This window comes from Dicentrarchus labrax, unplaced genomic scaffold (genome assembly GCF_905237075.1).
Source record: "Dicentrarchus labrax unplaced genomic scaffold, dlabrax2021, whole genome shotgun sequence".
Classification (NCBI taxonomy): Eukaryota; Metazoa; Chordata; class Actinopteri; family Moronidae; genus Dicentrarchus; species Dicentrarchus labrax.
In genome coordinates, this window is record NW_026136706.1 from 23,573,803 (window position 1) to 23,599,769 (window position 25,967).

Genomic DNA, 25,967 nt, shown 5'->3' on the forward strand with positions numbered 1-25,967 from the left:
GGAAACATACCTATGAACATTAGATTACATTCCTGCCAATAGATCCTCCTAAATGTCACACACTGGACCTTAAAAAGGAAACTAGAGAGATCCAGCAGGGGACAGTATGTAAATAATATCTTGGGTTAAGACATCAGTTTCACATATTGCATATCTGATGGGCACTGATGGAAGGAACTGTGTTTTGGTAATATGTAGATAAGATAACTATAAGGCGAGTTCATTATAGGACATAATATCAAATTAATGAGAATAGAAATCACAAAAAAATCCTTTCCACACTTGCAGAAATCTTTTGCTGCAGGATGAATTTAGATAAAAGAAAACTACAAAAAGAGCCTTTTTCGCAGCAGCCATTTTGACACGATTTAAAGCTTAGTGTCATTCATACCTCCTGTTTACCCTATTATTTCATGTCAAAACAGCTGCTGTTGAAAAGGTCTGCTTACCTAGATTATATCAACTGTTAAATTTACTGTAATATTGACTGTTTCACTGATTAAAATTGATGACACAGCAATGATTTAACTTACAGTATATTTGTGACATGATTTGGTTTTATTGGTGGATTTTTCAGACTTTTCTTCGTCTGGTTTGACCTCTTCACATCGGTTGAAGTCAACAGATGTTTCCCAGGTGAAGATTTATGTATTTGCGGTTGCTGGAAAATATTTGTTTTTACATTTTATTTGTATTTAATACATTTCCCTATATAAATCTGCATAAACTGATGATGTTTTATGGATAAATACATTTAATTTACAGAAATGATATTTTACAATTCAGATAAAGTTACATAAATAATGTGTTTTATTTACTGACATTAATAATCAGCGAATTAGTTCTTTTCTTGCTGTTATTTTTAAGTGTCTTTGCTGTAACTGGTAGCAGTGGAGAGAGTGTGAGTTAAATCAGTTAATGATCCAAAATGATGGCACGTGATCGTTTGTTAATGATATAATAACTTCACTATGTTGCTGTCTGACCTTTTTCACAGCAGCCATTTTGCCACAAAATAGTAGGGCAAACACAGGTGCTAATTACTAATGCTAATACTAATTAAGATTCTGTTCCATTTATGTCAGAGTCAGAGCGCAGCTATTGTGCATGTTGGCTCTGCTACACCCTAAATAGTGTCATTGGTTACACCATGTCAAAATGGCTGCCATAAAAAAGGTCTATTAACTAAGAGAATATCAAAACAACACTGTTCATCAGGTTCAGACGTGTCCTCACCTCAGTCAGGACTCTTAAGATCATACTGTTGCTGCATAGTTGGAAATATAAATGCGTTCTTTATTGTGGGGAAAAATATATATTTGAACAAATGCCTCAGTGGATGGAGAATGCCAGCACAGTAAGAATGTAAAATAAGGTAATTTAGTTTGCATATCTGTTTGCTCACAACTCTCAAGAGTGAGCATTTGCAAACTGACAGCCATTCAAGAAGATAAGAGCAGATGCAACATCGACAGTGACACTGACAGCAGAACTGAACAGGCCAACTTCCCCAACACAAAATTACAAAAATGTATACAAGATAGGAAGGAAATGAGACGAATAAGGCGGTTTTTTTTTAAACAAATTATTTAAATTGTTCAACTGATGACAAAAGAAGTGAAAGTAAGGAGTAAGGTACAGATATTAAAGCTTTACGGACAAGCGTGCCGGCAACATCAACAAGCTACAAATGGCCATTTTTATTTTGTTGAGTAAAAGCACGATATCAACCAATTCTGTCCAGTCTCTCAATTTCTCTAACAGCCCTGTTTAATTTTCATACATGCAAGCATTAAAACTGTCAGTTTGTAGAAGGGAGAAGTCCATGTTTGACAGGATATGTCGCTTGCTATTTTCTGACAGATTAAAAGACGTGTGCTTTGTTGGGGTGAGGGGGCGGAGCTCTAACAAGCAGGTAGCAGTGTGATTGGCCAAACGCTGCTAGGCAGAGCTTTGGCGAGGCTGAAGCTACAAAGCCCGTTAGCCGGTCTTTTCTCCTGGATTGAAAACAAAAGCAGGAGTTCCTGGGGTGGCAGCAGGTTTTGGGCTTTACAAGGAAAGTGAGGCGTTGACATGGCAACGAGACTAACTGTCTCTTTTCATTGTTGTGTCCACCCTTCTTCCCGGCTCACATGGACTCAAACTCATCAATGCGCTGCTTGGTGTTGCCCTGGCGGATCTGGCGCAGAGTTTTGTACTTGTCTCTGCCTGCTCTGACGTTCTCGGCATGCAGCATGTCGTTCTGCGTTTTCTTGGTATCATCCCGGGCCTCGGCCAACTCTGAACTCAGAGCCTGGATAGAGGAAAGAGACAGACAGAGGGGGGGGGGGTGAGAGATCACACACACTGCATCGTAGTTTGGGAACCATTGAGCCAAGATGAGATCAATGGCGTATCATTTTTTAGAAAAAGTTTGTTCATTTATTATCTTTGCCATGTCACATCATCATTGTGGTTTGGTCAAAAGATGATACGGGCTTTCTTATTTCATAGGAATATTTCATTTAACCATGTTACATATTGTAACAGTTTCATTTGTGTAACCATGTAAAAATATATATTTTATAGTACTCCTGTAAGGCCAGCTAATGTAATATTTAAACATTGGAACAACATTGCTGACAGTGTTTTTCAAAGTGGTGGGCACCAGGGAGGCCCTCAAAATGTGTATTCTTATAAAATATAATTTAAAATAATATATAACATATCTAAATCTCATGCCCAACTTTCTAATTGCCTGCCATTCAAAACATTTATTTATGTCATTCATTCATTTATAATAACGTGACAATAAAGTGTCAGTGTTGACCTGGTATTGGTCTGTGCCTGCCACAAAGCTACTCTGCTCCTCAAGTTTAGCTAGATAGCTTGCTTGCTAGCATTAATTAAAACGCTTTTTGAAAAAAAAAAACCTGACGAGCAGATCTTACTCCCAGACACACACACGCACACACACACACACACACACACACACACACACTGTAGCTGCAGAGTACTTGTATTTAACGTTAACTGTCGTAAATACCACTCACCAGAGCCGTCTCTATATACGGCTCTACGTCTCTGCACTCACGGCCTGATCCCCTCCCCCCTGTATACCGGTACACGTTCAGTAGGATGGAAGCGTCGGACATCGAACAGGCAAAGATAGACTCTGAAGATGTCTACTGACCAGGTAACGTCTGAGTGAATGCCTGCTAGTGTCTTCCATTGAGGCTGCTTCTTATGGCGCTGATGTATGTGACATCGCACCGTAAAGCAATTCATGATTCTCGCGAGATTTGGCGGGACGCCACCTTTCAGACTTGCATTGCTGGTTCTGCCAACGGCGTCCCTCTCCTGCTTTGCTATCGGGATGATTCGCTATACTACGAGTTTGTTTACCATCGAAATTACTTCGAAGTTGTTATATTAAGGTAAAAATCTTGCATAGTGTGCCTTTAAGCTAAACTGACAAAACAAATCTTAATGGAATAGAAGATGGAAGATTTTAAATACAAATGTAATAATTATTGCATCTGAGATTTGTCTCACGCTGAAAATGAGTTCTAGCAAATATTGACATTGTAACTAAATTTCATTGTATGCCTACAATGAGAAATAAAGTGTCTTATGTCTTATGAAATGTTAACCCATTAAGCAAGTATTTTAAAAACTGAAACATGCAACATGTCTTTAATATTTGACTAAATTGGACCAGTGACATCTCATGGATGGATGGAATAGGATGGTGTGTGATGGTATGAGAAAAATTAGCCATGTTTTATTTTTTTCTATGATTGCATGTTTTGAGGAATGTTAAAAGTTGCATCACTGCAGCCAGACGGTATGTGGCACAACCCGTCTTCCCTTTAGTTACTGAAAATGATGAAGTTGTTGTTTCCATTTTTGCAAAACACTGAATATTATTTTTGGTGTTTTATTCATGGCTTCAGGCCTGATTATCAACAGTATGTGATAATGTGCATTACTTTAGTCACTGCAACTTTTTGATGTTTTCTTTGAAAACTAATACGTTTAATTTCCCATCACTCCACTCGCACTGCTTGCACTGCTGCTCTACCTGTAGCTGTTTCTTGACACGTTCGTTCTTCTGTGCCTCGGTGATGCGTTCCTCTTCGCTGCGGTGGCTGGTGACACCCTCACTGAGCAGCTCTGCGCTCGCTTCTGCGTTCGTTTCGTCTTGCTCGTCGTGCTCTGGTGCCGGCGGAGACGTCATGGCTGTCTTCAGCTCCTCTCTGGTCCTCTCCAGGTCATCTTGTGCTGACAGAGCCTGTAAACAACACACATACTTATAGAGGGAGACAGACTGACAGCTTACAGACATTAATACAGAAAGATATGGACAGATGCACACATGTTTAACCACTGACATAAAGATAGTTGTGCCATCCTGGTCTAAACTGTGTCAGAGATTTTTAAATTATTTTTGAAAAGAATAGAATAGCATGAATCATGGTAAAATAAAAACAGTAAGTGAGGTGAAAATTGCTTCATGTTCAGTCTGAACACATAGACGCTCCTTTAGTAAAACCTATGTATCAAGTATCAAGCCTATATGAACTACCACCTCCTGTATATTTATGTATGTATATTTTACCTCTAACATATATATGGATCTTACTACAAGGTATGCAACTATAAAACTGCCTTTACTTTAAACACTTTAAAGTACTTTAAATCATTTTTGTCCTGTTATATTGACGTGGCTTTGTTTGTCACACTATGTCTAGCTGTATGAAATGCATGCTGGTTTGAACCTGCACCCTAAGATTGCGTCTTTTAATCATCTTTCAAATTAATTTAAAGCTTTTACATTAAAGTCCCATAAAAAAAGGGGAAAAAGCAGCAATTCCCAAGAATCAACTGCAGCAACTAACAAGCAAAAAATACTATTTTATTAAAAACAAAGCTTAACTCCTTTTTAAAAGCCATTATCCTTTATCAAACATTTCAGTAGTGCAGACAAACACACATTCCACATTTTGCCTGAAAGTCTTTGACTCAATATTTACTCAATATTATGGTACGTGAGAGCGGGGAAGAAAAGTGCTTTCTGTTCTCTCTGCGGCTGCATCAGTGACGGGTTTTGAAACTTGTTTTGCTGTTGAAGCTTTAATAACCATCGTGAGCACAGGGGATTAGTGAGCAAACCTTTTATATAATATATATATATATATATTTAACCGTGCACACAAGCATTGAATGACAGGAGTTGGAATTCAAATTAAACTTTTGGTCAGATTGCTTTTTAACCTCTTTTGCCTCGGTGACTTTAATTTAAAATGTTGAGGAGATGGATCTTTTCACGTCAGATCAGCATAAAAACGTATTTTTCTCCCATTGCCCTTTGCTCCAGTTGGGAGCATGAAGAGGGATTCATCTATGCAGCTTCTTGTAACTGTAACAGATGTACAGATGGGCTATAGAACGAGCTTTCTAAAAGGAGCTGTGCTGTTGTGCAATGAATTGTGCTAATGTGGGTCAGGTGTCCTTCTATAGGAAGCAGTGCGTCACACAAGGTGCCAATCAACCAATCACTGCTTATTAGAGGAACTGCTGCACTATTCAGGCTTTTACCAAACATCAAAAAGCATTAGAGTTATAAAGGAGTATTTTTATACAGGTTATTGCAGTCTGGGTGTTGCTGCTTTTACCTTTCTATGTGACTATTTGTTTGTATGTCAAAGTTTTTGCCACCTCTGTCATCACTTTTAATAAACTACTAAATAAAGCCTCGGTATCAGCAGTTACTGAAAGAACCAAGACCACCGATACAGCTGTGCACTAGTAAATGTCTTATTGTCTCCAAGCTGGGGATAATGTCAGTGACAGGGCTGCAGCTACTTATATGTGAGTACACTTTTAACTATTGACTTGGCTTTTATGTGGAGCCAAATGCCCTGGGTGATTTTGAGCTGAAATTAAACATGCAGTTTAAATGTTTGCACGTCTGCAGGTGTTGTAAGAGAGAAAGCACAAAGGCTGCTATATTTCTAAAAAGGTAATTCTAATGAAAATGTTTCCCTCCTTTTTACCATCTGTTTGGAATGTTGAGTTTCCTCTGCACTTCCTTGTTGAAGCTAACCGATGGTGAGAGTTTCAGGTAACCTCCCTGTTCCAATTTCAATTTTGCAATCTCAACTCTCAGAGGTAGTCACTAGTGCAGTGACAAAAACATGGTCACACACACACACACACACACACACACACACACACTTAACACATATATACATGGGTTACATTACTTTGTGTTGCCATTCATTTGCTTCATCTTCTTTTTTCCTCTTGGCCTCCTCAAGCAGAGCGATTTTGGCAGTGAACTCTGCTAACTCAGCAGCCTGTCGAGAATAACAACACGTGCCAGTAAAAAGTTACCAAACTGAACACAGTGTGGTGTCTAACCAACAGCGCCAAAAACCCAAAGGTTTCTGCAATCTACAGCAACATGAGACAGACAGAAGTACTGTAGCAACTTCTCATATCTGACAAACTGGTAGTTTTGCTTGATAAATGATATTGTATGCACAGAACAACTAATCCATTAAGTGAGAAAATGATTGACACATTCATTATGAAAAAAATTGCCCTGGGCGGGGAAAAAACTGGAGATCAAATAGTTGCAGTTCTACCAGTTCAAAAACACTAAAGTGAAGGAGTAAATGCTGGAGTTGGGAACAGTGGCTGTGATCTGTGATTGATGTGTGAGTGCAGGTACCAGTTGCTCCTGGGTCTTCATCTGGTCCGCGGCCTGCTGGGCCAGCGCCGCCTTGGCCTCCTCCGCCGCCTGCCTCTCCCTCTCCAGCCGCTCTGCCTCCTCCTTTGCCCGCTTTCTCTCCTGCTCCAACTCCAGCGCCCTCCGGGTCTGCTCCTCCAGCTCTGCACGCAAACACGTGTAAATACATGAGCCACAGACCATCTTAAACGCGTGTGACTGAGCAATCAGTGAGGGAGGTACAAACAATGCAAGACGATAACGCTCATTTTCTCATTATCTCATTATCTCATTGATGAATTCACACATTTTGGTGTAATTACTTTTAACTGAATTAATCAAAGTAACATTTTCCATTGTGCAAAAACAATTTGAAGTCTGTGTGAATTTATCTTCCACATTTAATAGTCCTACATTGATGCCAACATTCATTTCCAAGGCATTTCATCATACATGACATTTCTTGTGCAGTAAATAATCGTGTTCACACATGAGCAAATGAATATAGAATACGTGGGATTTGTAATTGGTCACTTAAAACTCCCTGACTTTTGACTGCTTGGTTGGATGAAAGTATCTTTCTGTCCTGGTCTGATGTCTGATGTTCTTTTACAGGTAAAGACTGAACATCCTGTATTTGTTTGAAACACCCTGCATGCAGAGTTAAGGCTTTAAAAATTCATATCTTTCTTAAATCTCTTTGTACAAAACTAACTTATGACCAGGGGCTGGAGGGTTATAACATGGTGAACTGCTGCTTGCTTGGAGCTGCTCCTCAAACACTGAGCTGTTTAGACAAGGTAAACAGGACACCTTTCAACTTTGTGTAATGTTGAAGAATGCAAATTAAGGGTTGTAAACGTGCAGGGTTTTTCAGTCTGGGGGTTATAAATAGTTTTTTAGGCCTGCATAGTTTTTCATTTGTACTGAACTCTCAGCTTCATTACTTTTCATTGTGACCTTTTGGATCTTTTTTCCCACATGAAATATAAAAAAAATAGAATCATGAAACTCTAACATGTATCAGTGAACAATTAAGGGGGGGGTGTCTTTAGAATTTTTTTTTGTACAAATGTGATACCTGACCATGTCCATGTCTTTCTACAAGACCTGTTTTTTGCATCAGCACACAAAGAGCTGAACAAGAACCGTGCCTAAATAAACTATTATCAGACACTAAGCAAATGCAACTCTGAATCCAGCTAGACATTCAATGCCAACTTTGGACACTGTTTAAACGCTCTTGAAGAAAGTTCACACTCTGAAAAACTTTCCTAAAACTCAGTTTGGCCCTCACATGGCAGTATGGGAGCTGTTGGTGCGGCCGTACCTTTCTGAGCTCTCTGCGTCTGCTCTTCGATCTGCCTCAGCCTCTCGATCAGCTCGTCCTTCTCTCGCTCTATCCGCTCCTTCTCCTTCTCTGCATGCTCACGCTTCTTCTTCTCGTTCTCCAACTGCGCTCTGTCCAAATAACAGAGAGAACAATCACAAATGTTCTGTATCTGTTGATTGAAGATATACGCCAACAAGTAGTCTACAAGGAAATTCATAGGCTTTTATTAAGTCTGGTCTTATCAAGACTTTTTCCCAACGCCATGTTAGCTGTTTTGTTTGCATGTAAACGTGTTATCTGATTTCTTACAGTTTCTTGTGTAAACCCACTGATATGTAGGCAACTTTTGCTTGTGTGTGACATAATTGCAGGTATGTTATGGGCACTCCCTGCTGAGCACTAAGTTTTCATGTCTTAACTTGATAAAAGACAAAACTAACACAGATCAAACTCCAGTTTCTGATTCCACTGGTATGTTTTTGTAATGTTTTATTTTAGGATTTATAACCATCTAAAAGGGGATTATTAAAGACTTCTCAAGTCAATGTCAGACCAAAGAGAATTAAGGCTGAGGACAAAGGAGAGTGACATTGACATTTTGACATGTGACGCCTTCAAGTGAAACAAAACATGTGCATCCAACCCGCCCACGTACAAACAGAAATAAATACATCAGCCTCAACACCAATGACATTTAAAAACAAACATCACATCCTCTACTACACTAACTCATAGATAAGAATGTGTTCAGTGCTCTTTGGTATGGGTGCAATGATTGCAATATCATGCAAATATATTTTTTTGTACAGAACAATCTAATATCTATAAAAGGTTATTTATTTAAATTGTTTCACTTCTTGTTACCAACAGTAAAACAAGCTATGTTGTGTTTGTTTTCTAGTGAAACAGCAGTTCCAGACCTAACAGAATCAGCCCTGCAGATGAGGGACATGAGCATTTCTTTCAGTGCTGCACTGCCCCCTACTGCTCATAAAGCTTTATCAATGATCCACTTCAATCAGCTAATATTTGCTCATTCAAAACAGCCTGCAGTACAGGGTTACACCCATAACACTACCTGCAGTCATTCATTTACTGTAAGCTGTTCAGGGATAAAGGATTTCCTCAGCCAATAAATGAGTCCAGTCATTTATGTGCATCCATTAGCTGTACCCGCTTATCCTTTAGGGGGGCGTTGCTGTATGATTGTTGTTAAGCCAGTTACACAAAATATGGAATATTGGGAAAACAGGAAAACCATAATTCCCAGCAAAGTGAAAGAAAGCTGGTGCTACCAGACTAACTTGTAGCCCTGAATAAGTAAAAGCAGCGTATACTGTACCTCTCCATCTGTTTGTGGTGCTTCTCCTCTCTGGCCTGAGCCTTCATCTGCTGCACCTCGATGGTGTCGGGCTTCCTCCTCCTCATGTACAGCTCATGGTTTCCCATACATAACGCCAGGATGCGCTTGTTGATCCGTAACCGAGGGGCGTAGAACACAAAGTCCTGGAGAGACACAAAGGATGGACATGGCAGTGTAAAAAAACATATTTTGAAAAAACATCATCTACCACACATCATTCCAACACTTACTGGAGCTTTCTTGTCGATGGGCTTGATGACAAACTTCTTGTCGTTGAAGGAAATGTTTCTGATCTCACTCCAGGGGAAGCCGATCTTTGGTGACAACCTGAGGTGGCAGTGACAGGATTTTTAATTGACAATTAAAAGAAATAAAATGAATTTATTTCTGAAGTCTTTGTCTATAATCTTTCACTGACAGTTTAAAAGCATGTGTGTAGGCTTTGACTGTTTATGAGGTTTTGAGTTCAAGCTGTTCATCAGCTGTTCTGTCAAACACCAAAAGAGGGCGCTGTTGTCAAACCGATGCAATCCAAGGTCACAGAGGGAGCTGAGCAAGTCTAAAGTTCATATTCTTTTACTAGCTATAATGTAGCTTAAGTGGTCTCTGAGGTCTTAGTCCCCTTTTTAATATTAACAGCAGATAATATTGTCTTGAACAGAATTTAATCTGGAGAAGTGCTAGACACAGGGGTTAAAAGTTCTGAGACCTGCCACTGTTACAATTATTATTATTATTATTATTATTATAACAATCATATACTTTTATAAGAGATGTCTTCTTCCAAATAAAGTTTTTTGCACTGAAGTCGTGACTTAACTGTAGCAGGGTCTCTTCCTAAAATAAACCATGTGAATGGTTGTTGACAGTAACTTCTCTTGTGGTTTCATTTTCTTCCTCTTTATTTTCAGTTTTCAGTTTTGATGAGGTTCTGTTCACATCAACCAGAGCAGTGGTTCTCAACCATTTGGTCTCACGTTCCCTTAAAATGAAGCAACGTCTACTTGCAGCCCCTCGGGGAGTCTGAGCAGCTCCTCCAAAGAGCGATTCTTTTCAGATTGTTACATTTTGATATTGTTCAAAATGAGCTCTAAGGAAAACGTTTCAATCATTTACAAGAAAGTCAAGTTAGTCAATATATTTTTGTGCAAAACAATGAGGAGTTGTTCTTGGGGCCCCTCTGCTTTATTTTGCATTCCTTGGAGGAGTCCTAACCCCCAGGTTAGGAATCACTGTATCAACCAGATCAAATATGGTGGCAAAAAAATCCTGTCAGAGTGTAAACTGTGTTACTGATTAATGTTAAATATTAATTATGAAACTATAATCAATGAATCTAAGTAACCTACACAACTTTTAAAGTATGTAGTCTTCACGTGTGTACGTGTGTGTGTGTACGTGTGTGTGTGTGTATGTGTGAGTTGGTTACTTGTCTTCGTGCTCGTAGATGTTGAGTCCCAGGGCGTCGACTCCCAGCCACAGTTCTGTGCCCTTCTTGTTTTTAATTTCAAAGTAGTTGACGCCGTACATCTCCAAGTCCTGAGCTATCTTAAGGTACTCCATCATCGCATCCTCCCTGCACACACACACACACACACACACACACACACACACACACACACACACACACACACACACACACAAGATGAACTTGATGAAGAGCTCAGGAAATCTTGATGGATGATAGATAGATCAGCATTACATGTGTAACAAGCAGTTGCCAACCCAATTCTGAAGATTATCCTGTCAGGGGATATTTAACACCCACAAGATCTGCTAGTGTCCCAAATATGGTCATGACTTATGCAGCAACATATGTGTAGAGATCCAATTGGGTAGTGGTTCAAAACAAACTCTGAGCCTATCTACACTATCCTCAGTCACGTTGAATGACACCCAGTCACATACAGCGCATACAGGAGACAGTCTGTCTGTTAGACTGTTCTTAACCTTGGTCTTCCATAACAAATTAGAACAATGTGTTGGGTGCTCAGTGTTCAACCATATCAGCTGCTCTGCATAGTCTAGTCAGCCAAACAGTCAGAGTGGAGGGCAAATTAACAATAAAGAGGTAGAGACTGTGACCTGCTTTAGGTTTGTAGACAGCGTCACAGTCGCAAGGGGGGGAGGCACTATACCATTGCGGTCTACTGGAAAGAAGGAAAATTCCTTCACAAACATATGAACAACATTAAACACACACATACAAAAGGACATGTCTTCCCCCCGAAACAAACACACATTTACCTGAGCATGCCTCTGTGTTCCTCATGCCAAGTCTGTATTCTGTCCTCCCATTGCTCCTTTGTCAGCTTGTGTTGCTCCAGGACTCTACAGGGCACGCACACACACACACACACACACACACACACACACACACACACACACACACACACACAAAAAAAAAAGTGAAAAAGCAGAACAAATATAGATAAATAATAAATATATCGATACTACAGTATGTTCTCTCTGTTTGACTGTAGCTAGGCTGCTGATCATGACCGCCCTGAGATTAGAGTGCAAACAATGATGTTTTGCCCGGGATAATGATGGCCTCCCCGTACAGGTAATTCTGTGACAACACAGTCATCTATGATACAATTAAATATTAGAGGTTGGCTGAAGAGGTAGAGCTGGCTGTCCATTAATGGCAGGGTTTGCGGTTTGCTCCCCAGTTCCCTGTGTCCAAACATCAAGTGTCCTTGTGCAATAAACTAAACCCCAAGACCACACAGCAGCTCTGCTGCAATCAGTGTGTGTGTGTGAATAGGTGACTGAGGGGCAAATTTTACAGCCCTTTGTCAGCTAAGGCACTATTTGTGTAAGTTAATGTTGTTTTCACACTTTTAGTTTGGGGGTTATGGAATCACTTATATCATAATTGCAGGTCCTCACAAGTATAGACTAGTAAAGTGTGTATATATTGTACCTTTGTGGCAGTAGTCGGTCGGAGGCCAGGTAGCCAGGCTTGTGAATGTCCTTGTTGTAATCTCCGTACTTGGCCTGGACAGCGTAGGAGGCCACCAGCACGGCTGTCTCTGGGGGGCAGTAGTTCTCATCATTCAGAATGGCCTCCTTCACCTGCAGGGAGGGTAAACAAATCATAGAGATACTACAGGAAGCAGCAGTCACATCTATCATTATGTTGGTTATATTTTACGATAAATTGGATCAGACATCAATAGCTTTATGATTAGAGACTATACATTTTCACTTTTCTTTATTTGACAAATATAAACCAAAAAAGGCTGTTTTCTAGATTTTGTTTAGAAAAAAAGACAACTTTCCCCAATATTAAAGGTCCAGTGTGTAACATTTAAGAGGATCTATTGGCAGAACTGGAACATAATATTCATAGGTATGTTTTCATTAGTGTATAATCACCTGAATATAGGAATTCTAGCTTTTATTACCAGCTTTAAATCACAGCACAATTTTCTACCTTGTGTCAATTTTGGTCGACCTCACCACCAAAAATTATTGGCAGGCTCAGTAATCTCTTCATGGTACAGTACCTGCAGGAAGAAGAGTTTCTGTGTGATCTCCTGGATGAGTTCCTCAGAAACATCCTCTGGGAAGAACTTTGCTCTGAACTTAAACTGCAGAGGATTCTCCTTCTTCACATCCTGCTGGGTCACCTGCAGAGAACACCCACACACAACATTTCATCTTTCACCCCCTGCCTTTACATGTCTTTAGAGTATGTAAACATATAAATAAGTACTGAGGAAATTAAAATGTGTCTCCATTTTACTGATGCTGGTTTTAGGCACTCTGGATTAAAGCTCATACCAAACAGAATAATAAAGTAAGATTATACACACAAGTTTATTTCTAGGGCTTTCTAGCATGATAAAGTCTTAACCACGGGAGGATGACTGTTTACTGTTTACAGGCTTTCATAATTTTAAGCTGCAGGGAATTAATTTATTTGCATAAATTATACAAACAGGAATAAAGAGATTGGTCACATGTGCCGAAAGAGTGGTTGTGTTCAGGGTCTCTCACCTTCTTGTTGAGCTTGAGCCACGTGACATATCCTTTGCTGTCTGTGTACTGCAGGCCAAAGAACCAGACCTCCCTCAGACCCACTGTCTTCACCACCTGAAACCACACAAATTATGTTTATTTTAAGCAGTTTACAGCTGGTACCAGACGAGCTTGGCTCAAGGCTCCAATAGAACATTTCTAGTGGGATTTTCTACAGATAACCTCTGTAGAACAGAGACTTTGTTTTCTGCATAAATTGAAAACTATGTGGACAGATAATCATTGGAAATCTAGTGAGGGAAACCACAGTTGCAACGCTCAGTACCTGCGGCAAGAGATAAAGGCAGTTCATCATCTCAATGTTGGTTTTATACACACACAAAGGCTGAATATTACACCAAATCAAAGGAAAAGAACACCAAGGACACTGCCAAATGGATGTGAAAACCAGGACAATGTATATGGACAGCAGTGGTTGCAAAACACTTAATTCCAGAACCCATGAGCATTAGTCTGCTAACATGCTCCACTCTTCCTGGAAGACTTTCCGTCAGATTTCTGAACCTGGCTGCAGGGATTTGCTCCCGTTCAGACACACAGAGCATTAGTGAGGTCCAGCTAGTGATGGGAATTCCGGCTCTTTTTAGTGACCCAGATCATTTGGCTCAGCTCAGCAATAAGAGTTGGCTCTTTCCACTCCCATACGGCACATTTGACCTATGATTAGCAAGTGTGCATATATAGGCTATCACTTAAATAATTCAATGTAACTGAAAATGGTATTAAACGTTTTATTTATATTGGACATTCTGTATGTTGGAGACTGGCGCAACATACATGTTACCATGTTTGGATCTTAATGTTATTACCAAAGTGAGATGTTTCTGGATTGTATTTAACATAGTAGTCTACGTTATAGGATCATCCTATTACTCTGAAAGGCAATCGGCCCTCAGGTGGGGTTTAGCTCCCATCGTTCACTCAGAGGAGCTGAAGGACTCGTTCACAAATGATAAGGTGATATGGTCTGGCTCACAGTGTGTGATCGTCCTACAGGTGTTAGATAGTGCTGAGGTCAGAGATCTGTGCAGGCCAGTCAGCTTCTTTCACACCAAACTGGGAAAACCATTTCTTTATGGATCTGGCTTTGTGCATGGGAGCGTTGTCATGTCCCAAACTGTAACCACGAATTTGGACACACACTGAAATATCACCGTACACTGTTGCATTAAGATTTCACTTCATTGCAACTAAAGGGCTTAGCCCAATTGTGCATAAAATTACGCAGTTTTCCACTTACTTTTGGCCATAAGTGCGTTTAAATTTAGATTAAGTTATCTATGATTAATTGATGTTGCCATAAAAAATGCACACACATTCATATAGACTAACAACAGTAGGAGATCCCGTCTCCTGGGAAAACTTCTCTAGAACTGCAAGTTAACAGTTTTACGTTGCTTCTTCCATTCCCTCTCTTCCTTTTCTCTCTCTCACAAAGAGAGAGAGAGAGAGAGAGAGAGAGAGAGAGAGAGAGAGAGAGAGAGAGAGAGACCCTGAGGGGATGTGAACGCTTACTCAGACTCTAATGTGATTTACACAGTCAATACAGCGGCACTCACTGCCATATAACTAACTCCCTCTCACACAAGGACATGCTCCCCTAAACACATTAATACCCATATGTGTCCAATAATCATAGATATAAACAAATGCAAAAACACACTCAAACACCCATCCAAAAACACGTTGTTTGCAATGGTGACGGTACAATCACATTTGCACACACAAACACACACACACACACACACACACACACACACACACACACACACACACACAGGGTTTCCAGTGGGGCTGGGAATGCAGTATGCAGAGACAGCTATGCGGATGCTGAGCGCTCAGCTTGCAGATTTAGAAGTGAAACCTCAGAATGCGGATAACTAATTTGGGAAACGCCGGGTTGAGAGAGAGAAGGAATAATAGGAGGAAAAGAAAAGAGGAAAGAAGGAAAACATAAAAGAGACAGACTGGGCAACTCAATATAAAACACTTGTTCATAGAGACAACTTTAAAAGTGTGTGATTTCAGTCTACGTGTTCATGTTCATATGCAGGCTTACATGTGTGTTAGTTTGATTAAAACGCTTTCATACCTCTCTAAGGCCTTTTATCTTTGTGTGTGTGAGTGTGTGTTTGAGTGAGCTTAAGGGTGTTTATATTTAGCAGGACAGCCTCTTTATCAATGGAGCCCTCTCTCTTCATTCATGTGAATCTGCACCAACTGAAGGCTGCTTCTTGCAGACTCATTATCACAGGACTCATTCGCTGTTGGACTGTATGTGACCTCGACACACAGCAGCTGGACGATCACAACAGACGCACAACACCACACAGTGCAGGCTGAGGAAGAAATATTACAGGCTGAAGCCGATCGGTTTTCAATACGAATACTGAGGCGTTGGGATCACGTCCAGCTTCAGTAATGTATCCCATCTCACTTCTTTGCTTGCTGCATTCAGTCTGTTCTCGTAAACTTGTGACCTCCCAAACACTTCACATCATTTTAACAGAAGCCATTTGTGTGTTTTGCTCATGCTGGAAATCATTCTGTGTCTATTTGGGTGTGTTATTAATCTAAATCTATTTTTAGCTGATGATGGACATGTGAAACTTGACAGCGTCATCCACCACTGAGGTCTATCATTACTTCTACACCTGTCAGCTTTCCTCTCCATTCTCTCTTAGTAGTCAGTGGGCGCCCACTCACTCTTCTCTTTCCTCAAGCCCAGTCTGGTTGGGATTATGGACAGCAACTAATGATCATTTTCACTAGCTATTAATCTGTTGATTTTTTTTCAGTTAATAATAAATCATTCAGTCTATAAAATGAAGAGAGAAATAACTAGCTCCCAGTGCCCAGGATGATGTCTTGCTTGTTTAATCCTTGCAAATCCTCACACTTTAGAGAAGTCAGATTTTCACTTTTTTTTTCAATTAACTAATCAATTTACTGATTAAGCACTCAGACTGAGGTAGTTTTTCAGAACAACCCCTGCTTACAGAAACATAACGGTTCTCAAGTAATTCCTAAAAAAGGCTTTGTTGTTCCTCAAAGAACCGTCACCAATAAGATAATGTCTTTATGTAGTGGACAGTTCTTTGGGTACTTGTTACAGGTCTTTGTATAATTAAAGGTTCTTTATTCTGATTAGGTGGTCGGTGATAAAATAAAATAAAAATACAATTATTAATAATGTTATACCATCACCCACCCACCATCAAACAAAAAGCTTTTAAACATTGATAACTACTGAGACAGAATTTTTAGCTAGTAAAAAGAAAAACAAAGAACCTGCTAGAGGCATTATTTCTGTCCACACACACACACACACACACTCACACACACACACACACACACACACACACACACTTGGAGGTGAGTGCCCCTCTTTAACCATCCTCCGGACAGATACAGCTGGAACTTTTCGAAGCTTTTCCACTGTAACGGCTGTTGCTGCTGTTGAAAGTGCTTGTTTTGATAATGTTATTCATTTTGTCAGAAATAAATTAAGGTCTGCGCCACTACGCTAAAGTAAGCTAACACATGGTAAGAAGTTGAAATGGGCACTTAAGCTTCATAATGACCTCAATGCTAGTTTTCATTAGCGTTAGGGGAGGTTTGGAGAATGCTAGGACCATCACTCAGAAACGTGATAAAGTTGGCAAGCTTACTTTAAAACTAATTTAAAAGGTAATCTGATAACTGATATGACTTGTGTTTGCGGTGGTTAACTATCTAGTAAACTGCCACCTAACCCACATCACTAGCATAAACTGCCAAGCTTATAGCTAACGTTAGTTGGTAAACATTAGCGGGCTAAATTTGACCTAGCAAAGTGAACCCTCCCTCTAGTTAGAATAGAAATAGTCTAGGGTTTTTAAACCACATACACTCCCTCCCCTCATGATTTAATCTGACAGGACAGACATATTGTTACAGAAATACAGTCCAGTGCAGCCTTAAAAGCTATTCTGTGATTTGATGTCCTACTATAAAGCAGAAGACAGGCAAAAGAGCAACAACTAAAAACAGAAAACAAAGATGGTCTCTTTCATTCTGTCTTCCTCCCTCTATGTCACCACAACCCCCGGCAAGCCTCAGAGCCTGACATGAAACAATGCTGAAAGCTGCCCTTTTACTTCCCAGACACACATTCACACACAGACCCACACCATCCACCCACCACTTACATCCACTGTCTCCTAAACGCTCCCAGCTGAGACAAAGAGCACTCTGTGTGTCATCTTTGTACAGAACCAGTACCAACCCAAACCCAGCCAAGCACCAACTGGCACACACACACACAAGTTCACTTTCAGTATTGCTTTTCATTAGTAATGGATAACAAACAATGTGATTCTTCCAGCAGGTCACCCAGTTCCCTCTGATGTCGAGTTCTGACGCTCCACTGTGTGTGTGAGTGTGTGTGTGTGTGTGTGTGTGTGTGTGTGTGTGTTTGTGTGTCTTACCTGGTCAAACAGCTGTTTGCCTGTCGTGTTGGGCTGGATGGCGAACTCCAGCTCAGCGTCCATGGTGGTGACGCGCACATTGATCTGCAGAGAAGAAGAAAATGAAACTAAATGAATGGACCAATAAACTATATATAAATAAGGTTTACGATTTCAAAAACATAATCCAGTTGAAGGTGTGCTTGTGATTTATATAGTCCGAATCTTTGAACTAAAAGTGTTCTTCCTTCCTGGTTTTGTTGTTGTGATTTTCACTGTAAAAGTCTGCTACAGTCAGTTACTTCATCCACTTGTAACATGAGAGAACAAACACAATCTGAGGCAACGGTTTAGCAAATAAGGAGCAAACGGGGAAAGGAGTAAAGCTGATGAACTACTGTGACCCTCTGCTGGTGGGACAGCCTGTGCCAGCTGTGTGTGTGTGTCCTCCGATCAGACTTCTATAAATATTCCTCACACTTGGTGCACACACACGTACACAAACACCCTCTGTGTTCCAGCCAGTTACCATGTAAGGCGCCGGCTGTTTACGCTGCTCATCCCCTCTGCCAGGAAGCAGCAGAGGAAGTTGCTTTCACTTCACTCTAATGAGGGGGAACTTATTAGGAAGTCCACTTAGCAGTTCCAGCAGCCTAACCTCAACACTGCTACTATAATTAAGTTCTCACGCATACATTTTTAATATTAAAATAAAGTATATCTGAGAGATGAGAGGAGATAAAGACGGCCATGCTCAACGATCACCGCTCTTAGATGCATCTATACTGGCCCTCAGGGTCCACAGGACATCTGCACTCCAGCATGAAAGAGTGAAACCACAACCATTTGGGTCATTTCCTTGGCAAGTCAGTAAATGAGGGCCAAATGGAGGGATTGTTCGTCAAGCAGATGGGAGAAAAAAACCACAAGTGACTAGATGAAAGGATGAATTAACAAGTGTTAGAGGATGGTGAACATTGCAGCCCATTAAAATCAAAGCATCCCCTCTCCTGTAACTCATCTTCTTCTCAATTTACTGTTTTCTAAATGTGAACTTTTCCTATTTCCTATTTCCAAACTAATTTACAGATTTCGAATCTGTTCTTCAAACACTTTCTTCATTAAGATATTGGGCTTTTGATGACGCTGTGAAATAGCGTTGGATTATGGGAGTTGTTGTCTACATACAACCACCATTGCAGATGAACACGTAACGTGACTCAAGCTGACATCGTGTCAGCGGGTGAGGTAAGTTAAGTCTCTGCCGTGTTACCTGGAAGTTATAGCAACTAGAGGCAAATAGATGTATGTTACCTTAATAAAATTACAGATTTCTGTGATTACGTTGTTGTAAACATCTGGGATAATATAAGTACACAACTCTACAAAATATATAAGGGGCTCCTCCCGCCACATGTCAAAGTATCCTTGAGCAAGATACTGAACCCCAAATTGATGCTGTGCGTCAGGAGTGTGAATGTGTATGAATGCATTAGTTTTGTTCGATGGTTTGCCATCACTGAGTGAATGTGTGAATGTGGCACGTAGTATAGTCTATAGCTATATATGTACAGGTCCATTTACCATATAACATAGGTGTAGTGTTTTTAGACATTTTAATGTGAAAATGCTATGTTAAAATCATTTCACTCTTTTTTTTTATTTAGTTAAAACTGCATCTTTATTTGTTCTCCCTGCACCCTATATCTATTGATTTTATCTTGTGCAAAATCTAAACTCAAATATAGGCGCATAAATTTGAATTATTCATAAATGTTTTAATGCCACAGGGAAGGCAGCAGTGAGGTGCTGTGGATCCACAGCTGCAAAAATAAGACAACTGTTTGAAGAAGAAAGCCAGTGCAGAACAGGATTCTGGGAGTTGCATGCAGTCAGGTGTGACTTTCACAGCCAAATATGAGCATCTGGAAACTTTATTCAGGGCTGCTGCCACATCGACACGTGAAATGTGAGTGTGTGTGTCTGTCGCAGCATTACATCTTAAGACCACCGGGCTTCAAACCAGCAGCAGAGCTAGGGGAGACCAAACCAGTGTCTCACAGTAATCCCTCTGGGCCCTGTTCAGAGTGCTGAACTCACACACACTGCGCACACAATGCAATCACATATTGGTCTGTGTGTGTGTGTGTGTGTGTGTTTGTGAGAGTATTCCTATCTCATTGGAGGCGTAACACATTAGACTGTGCTGTGGTGTTCTGTGCTGCAGTAAGCAAACCCAGCTGCAGTGAAACCAACTGACACTGTCCTCAAGTAACCCTGACAGAGAGCGAGAGAGAGAGAGAGAGAGAGAGAGAGAGAGAGAGAGAGAGAGAGAGAGAGAGAGAGAGAGAGAGAGAGCATAAGAAATGGGTAACAATGGTACAGTAAAACTTGTAACCTGCCTCAGGGATGGAACTGCTGCATCAGTAGGTTGTGTGTGTGTGTGTGTGTTTGTTTGTTTGTGAGTGTGTGTCTGTGTGAGAGAGAATAAGAGAGAAAGAGAGAGAGAGAGAGAGAGAGAGAGAGAAAGGAGACAAAGACAGCCAGACAGATAACGCTGGAGGTGAACAGAGTGCATCAATCATATGAAACCAGCAGTCAGAATATACCAGACGAATAGACAGCTCAACTGACCTGAAAAATCTCACACACACACACACACACACACACACACACACACACACACACACACACACACACACACACACACACACACACACACACAGGTTAACCATGCTCTGCAGACAAAAGAAGAGCCACTCTACCCCCAACCGTGCCCTCTGTACACACACACACACACACACACACACACACACACACACACACACACACATTTCAACAACATCTGACAGACAAAGGATATGAACAGAGGCTTTTATTTTTACTTGATAAATGACTTTGCGATTAGTCACATGAAAATCGCAGCCAATTAACTTGCTGTCAGTCAACTAATTTATTAATCGAGAGGAGTTCTGACCTAAATTCCTTTCTTTCAGATAACAGATAAATCCATAACCTTACTGTAGTTGGACATCACTTTAAGATATTCATACTGCTGGTGTCCATTGGAACCTGTGTGCTGTTAAAGCGTGCTTGTTCTTGTTTGTCTGCTTATGAAAATCAAATGTCCAAAGAGGGATACAAATATTTGACTGTCTGTGTGTGTTTTAAGTGTGTGTTCTACATTTTATTCAGCACCACATGAAGAAGAGTTGTGTTTGTGCTGTATGGGAACGCAACCATATGGCGGTGGCGGTGGTGTGATTGCGTGTTGAAGCGGGACAGACATCTGTGTGTACGTATGGAAGCGCAGCCATATGGTGGCTTTACATGCGTGTACAATATGCACACACAATATGGCATTTTTCCGTGAGCACATCGTTGCATCATGTGTCTCTGTGCTCGAGCTGATAAAGTCTCCATAGCAACGCCCTTGTAGCTGATTTTAATGTAATTTCCTACAAAGCCCTGTGGGCTTCCTAAAGAGGGATTTAACACTTGACAGGGTGACCTAGAGAGGATTGACCCCTCTTGAGGTGAGATACAGGCTGAACAGTTCAACAGGGAGACAACAGAAAAACAAAGAAACTGCAGTTAGATTTGTTGGGGCTGCAAGTTATGTTTGATTTAATTGTTTAAATTTTTTAAAGGTGGTTTAAAGGTTTTTATATTTATTGATTCATCTTTTAGTCCATAAAAAAAGCAGAACATTTGAGGAAAAATCATGATTTACCAGAACCCAGTGTGAACAAAGTGACATAGAAGACATCTAAAATATTGCCACCACAAGAAATGATATCTTTAATATTTTACTCTCTATAAAAGTAGCATCAAAGCTTACAGAACACAATCTCTGTACTGGAGAATATGTGCTCATAGAATTCTTAATATATATACACAATGTTAACAATAAATCCCCACTAAAACCTAGACTTGCTTTTTTATTAAGGATGGCCTAGATGAGGGAGAAAGAAACGATATACCAATTGGGAAACGCACAATTCTGCGCTGAGGTGAATAACATGAATTTCCTTTGTACACAGCAGGAAGAGGTACCCTTCTAATGTAGTCTGCTATTGTCTGTGAGGGGAATTGTTTCAAGTGTGAGTGTGTATTGGAGCCTGTGTCTGTGCCTGCAGACATCTGGACATGAGTGTTGGTGTGTCTGTATGTGTGTGTCTGTGTGTGTGTGTGTGTGTGTGTGTGTGTGTGTGTGTGTGTGTGTGTGTGTGTGTGTGTGTGTGTGGCGTGACTGCTGGAGCACAAAGACACAGATACAGAAAGAGAGCAGCATGTCTTCTAGCTGATAGCAACAAAACGTTAGATAGATAAAGCAGGCGGTCTCAGCCTGTCTGCTAACCACAATCCTTTCCTTTACTGTTGACCAACTGCTTCTACTATAAAGCTTTTTGGTCACGAGACATATTACATGTCTTTCTGTCTTGTGCAGCTACTACTACTACAAATACTGCCAAGCCTAAAATACAACACAGGCCACCAGCAGAAATATATCAGCCAGAAATTCTCCACAGTGGTGGTATATGGAGCCTGGCCGATCATGGGCAAAGCATGATTATAATTAAGGAGGAAAAATGTCCCACACTGAAAAATACATTCCCCTTGTTGAAGCTGAGTTCAGGCTGCTTGCTGCATGATGTGAATTGTAAAATATTGATCATGAAAATCTAGTTGGCTGAATAAAACAATGGGAGGTTTCAAGGACTAATGGTTTTTCATTCTTATTGAGATCCTGAACATCAAATTAATTTGTGAATTGAGTGAAAGCAGTTAGTTTCTTCACTTCGGCTCAGGGTTTACAGAGCGGGACCACAAGCACTGTTGGTTTGTTTTAAACTAAACACTCAATCAGCGGCAGACGGATAACCTCACACACTGTTTAGAGGGAGGTTCAGTGTTTTAAATGCTGGGAGCTCTGGCAAATATTTGGATGACATCAGGTTTCTGACTCTTCAAGGCATACAGCAAACCCACAACAGTGACTGCTACAACCACACAGCATATTACACTATTGCTAAAAAACCAGCCCCTACTACAGAGGTGGGGTGAGAGCCAATGAGCGCCGTTCATTGTTATGCAAACCATCAACACAACTGACTCATTCAATAACCACCAAGTACAATATTATTCCACACATTGAGGGTGGATGAACTTCAAATTAGCTTTTAATCACTTCAGCCTGGTTGTGACTGAGAGGGCATCAATTCAACACCTGAACCAGAAGTGATACATATACTGTTTGTAAATATCCATATGAGCGTATCTGTTGGCTGATAAGTAACAAACAATTGTAGAACTGTAAAATGGCTTCTTTAATAACCAATTTTAAAGGGATCCTCATCAAAAATGTTTATGTGCTGATGTTAAAACAATCCTAAATATTGATAATATAATGTTAGTCTGGCTATAATGTTTCAGTCCCTCCAGGAAGTTGCGATGTTGACACAGTCTGCCATTATCACAACAATTAACGCAATTCAACCAATCCCTGCGACCTTGTCCAATCAATGTAACTTTTCCACAAATTTGACCAATCATCGTAGTTTCCTGCGCAAAAGGTTGAGCCATATGTCACTAAACTCACTTTCCTTATTCTAGCTGTGAAGATGTGGTCCATGCAGACATGGGCCAAAGTCTCACACCGCATAAATGACTATAAACTGTAAATAGGAAAGCTTTAATGAGCCACACAGCTTTACCCTGCCCTGCAGCTTCTATAACCAATAGTAGAAATATTTATCCATGTTGCAAAATATTATTTTAATGAAGCAACATGAGATGTATGAGATGATATTGTTATAATATCAGTGGTATGCACTAATTCTAGCTGTGGAACTTGTGATTTCTATACACAGCTTGTAGCCAAATCTTTGCTCATGAGGCTCTGGGGGAAAAGCGTGCATGTCTGTCTCCATTTAGCTGGCTGTGTTTACCAGCATCCTCTATGCCTCCATGTAATTCATAACAAGTAGTGACAGCCAAATAGTAGGCTAGTGTGTACAGGCAGAGGCCGCCCACGCAATGCAGCCCACCTGTTGACTGTTTTTGTGTGTGTGCGAGAGACTCAGACAGCCATAATTAAAAGCTGTTGGTAGCTAAGCTGGTTAACAGAGGCTTTAAAGGCAACCAGGGCCACCTTTTCTCTTCTCTCTTTCCAATCATCTACTTCACATTTCCTCTCTGACACTCTTTTTATCTTCACCCCCACTCCTTTATGTGTCCTACTACTACTCTGTCTCTCTTCACCTCTCCTCTTTTCCACTCAGATTCGTCCTCTCCAAAACCACTTTTACACTGGCGTATACAGTAATGTGAGTATTTATCAGTCCTGCTTTCGACTTGTTCATGAAGGCTGTTTGTATTTTCATAATCAAAGAGAGGCATCGAGGACGTATGAGAGAAGACTTATCCACTAACACTGTGTCACACCACGCAGTCCACCCAGTCCTGTGCTGATGCTTTTCAAAGCATAGAAATTAAACAAGAATCTGTGGGCTGATATGGATTGCTGTAGGAGGAGTTAGCATGCAGACACAGCTTTGCTTTCAGCTATGCAGAAAAAAAATACCCCTCTAAGCAAGAAAGATAAGCAGCACAAAAAAATAATACAAACATTGCCTGTAGTGCAAGGAAATAGAACTCATGTGCCATCTCTTTTTCTCCAATTATTTGTCTTTAACTTTTTATGCCTATCAATCAGTGGCACCACAACAAACTAAATTATTTCCATTATTGATTTATCATGGGTTTTTTATTGGTTGTTTCGTCTCTGAAGTTCCCATAGTTCAATGTTCTCAAATTGTCCCAAAATAAAAGATATTCCATTTACAATGATATAAAACAGAGAAGAGCAGCAAATCCCCACATATGAGAGAATGCATGTTTGTTTTTGCTGGATAGATGCATTAACTAATTCAATTCATCCAAAAGACCAATTAACTCAGCAATAAATTGCCTTGGCTACACGTGTTTGGTGACTGTATTTATTATGGTACGCAAACAACATGGCCAAAAATATATGGACACTGAAACGTGGAACCTGGCTGCAGGGATTTGCTTCCATTCAGACAGAAGAGCCTTAGTGAGATCATCCACTGATCACAGTCGCTGTTCCAGTTCATCCTAATGGTGTTGGATGGGGTTAAGGTCATGTCAAGGCCAGTCTCAGTTCTTCTGCACCAAACTAGGAAACCCTTCTCTTTATAGACCTCTGTCTCGTATTGTGCAATATTATTATATGTTGTAGCATTAAGATAGAATGGATTAGATGGAACTAATAGCACTAGTCCAAACCATGATAATCATCCTCAGATCAAATGCAGGCTGTCCACATACTTTTGGCCATGCATTTCAGTCAATCACTACGTTATAAATCATACTGAGTGCAGCTTTAGAGGTAAATGTTAATGTTTCATCCCGATGCTTTAGCGATACAGCTTTTTTAGTACATTCCAATAAAGCAGTGAGTGAAGGCAGTGGAGGTTAGGGAGAGGGGGTGGGAGGATTGGTGAACTTCACACCCTCCCTCTAATTAGATTTAGTGACTTGGATAATTCCCATTATATAAATGAAAATGGCCCTCTGAAATATTTAAAGCCTCCAGCACAGGCTTGCTGCCCCCCCCTCCACCCAGCCCCCAGTCCCCAGGGACACCATCACCAGGAGGGGCAACATGTGCAAAACGCAGCGATAAATCAATAATGTACGATGTCCCACCACATCTCACACCCTGGATTAACATGCACGCCTATTCACACACACACACACACACACACACACACACAAACACAAACTGCAAGCCTGAAGAACATGTTTTCTGCTCCAGCAGGCAGATATAATGATAAAATAAATATGTAACACATTTGTTTGTCCTTTATTTGTACAGATGTAAACACACACACACACACACACACACACACACACACACACACACACACACACACACACACACACACACACACACACAAAATGCCACTGGAGAAACACATACACTGACCAAAACATATGGGAAATCAATACATCTTTAAAAAAGGATTCTCT

General features: G+C 40.5%; 1 protein-coding gene across 2 annotated transcripts in view; it reads right to left on the minus strand.

Moving 5' to 3' along the window:
• Positions 1 to 1,275: 1,275 nt before the first annotated feature.
• Positions 1,276 to 25,967, minus strand: part of LOC127366080 (radixin) — a 38,797-nt gene continuing 14,105 nt past the window's right edge. For both annotated transcript variants that reach the window (XM_051404805.1, XM_051404807.1), the window contains exons 3-15: positions 17,931 to 18,014; positions 13,420 to 13,515; positions 12,927 to 13,049; positions 12,341 to 12,492; positions 11,659 to 11,742; positions 10,841 to 10,987; positions 9,642 to 9,738; positions 9,391 to 9,554; positions 8,046 to 8,176; positions 6,719 to 6,879; positions 6,249 to 6,341; positions 4,064 to 4,273; positions 1,276 to 2,293 (exon numbers count right to left, since the gene is read on the minus strand). In XM_051404805.1, coding sequence (XP_051260765.1) covers positions 2,129 to 2,293; positions 4,064 to 4,273; positions 6,249 to 6,341; positions 6,719 to 6,879; positions 8,046 to 8,176; positions 9,391 to 9,554; positions 9,642 to 9,738; positions 10,841 to 10,987; positions 11,659 to 11,742; positions 12,341 to 12,492; positions 12,927 to 13,049; positions 13,420 to 13,515; positions 17,931 to 18,014 — 1,707 coding nt within the window. In that variant the 3' untranslated portion in view covers positions 1,276 to 2,128. The remainder of the gene's footprint in view (positions 2,294 to 4,063; positions 4,274 to 6,248; positions 6,342 to 6,718; positions 6,880 to 8,045; positions 8,177 to 9,390; positions 9,555 to 9,641; positions 9,739 to 10,840; positions 10,988 to 11,658; positions 11,743 to 12,340; positions 12,493 to 12,926; positions 13,050 to 13,419; positions 13,516 to 17,930; positions 18,015 to 25,967) is intronic.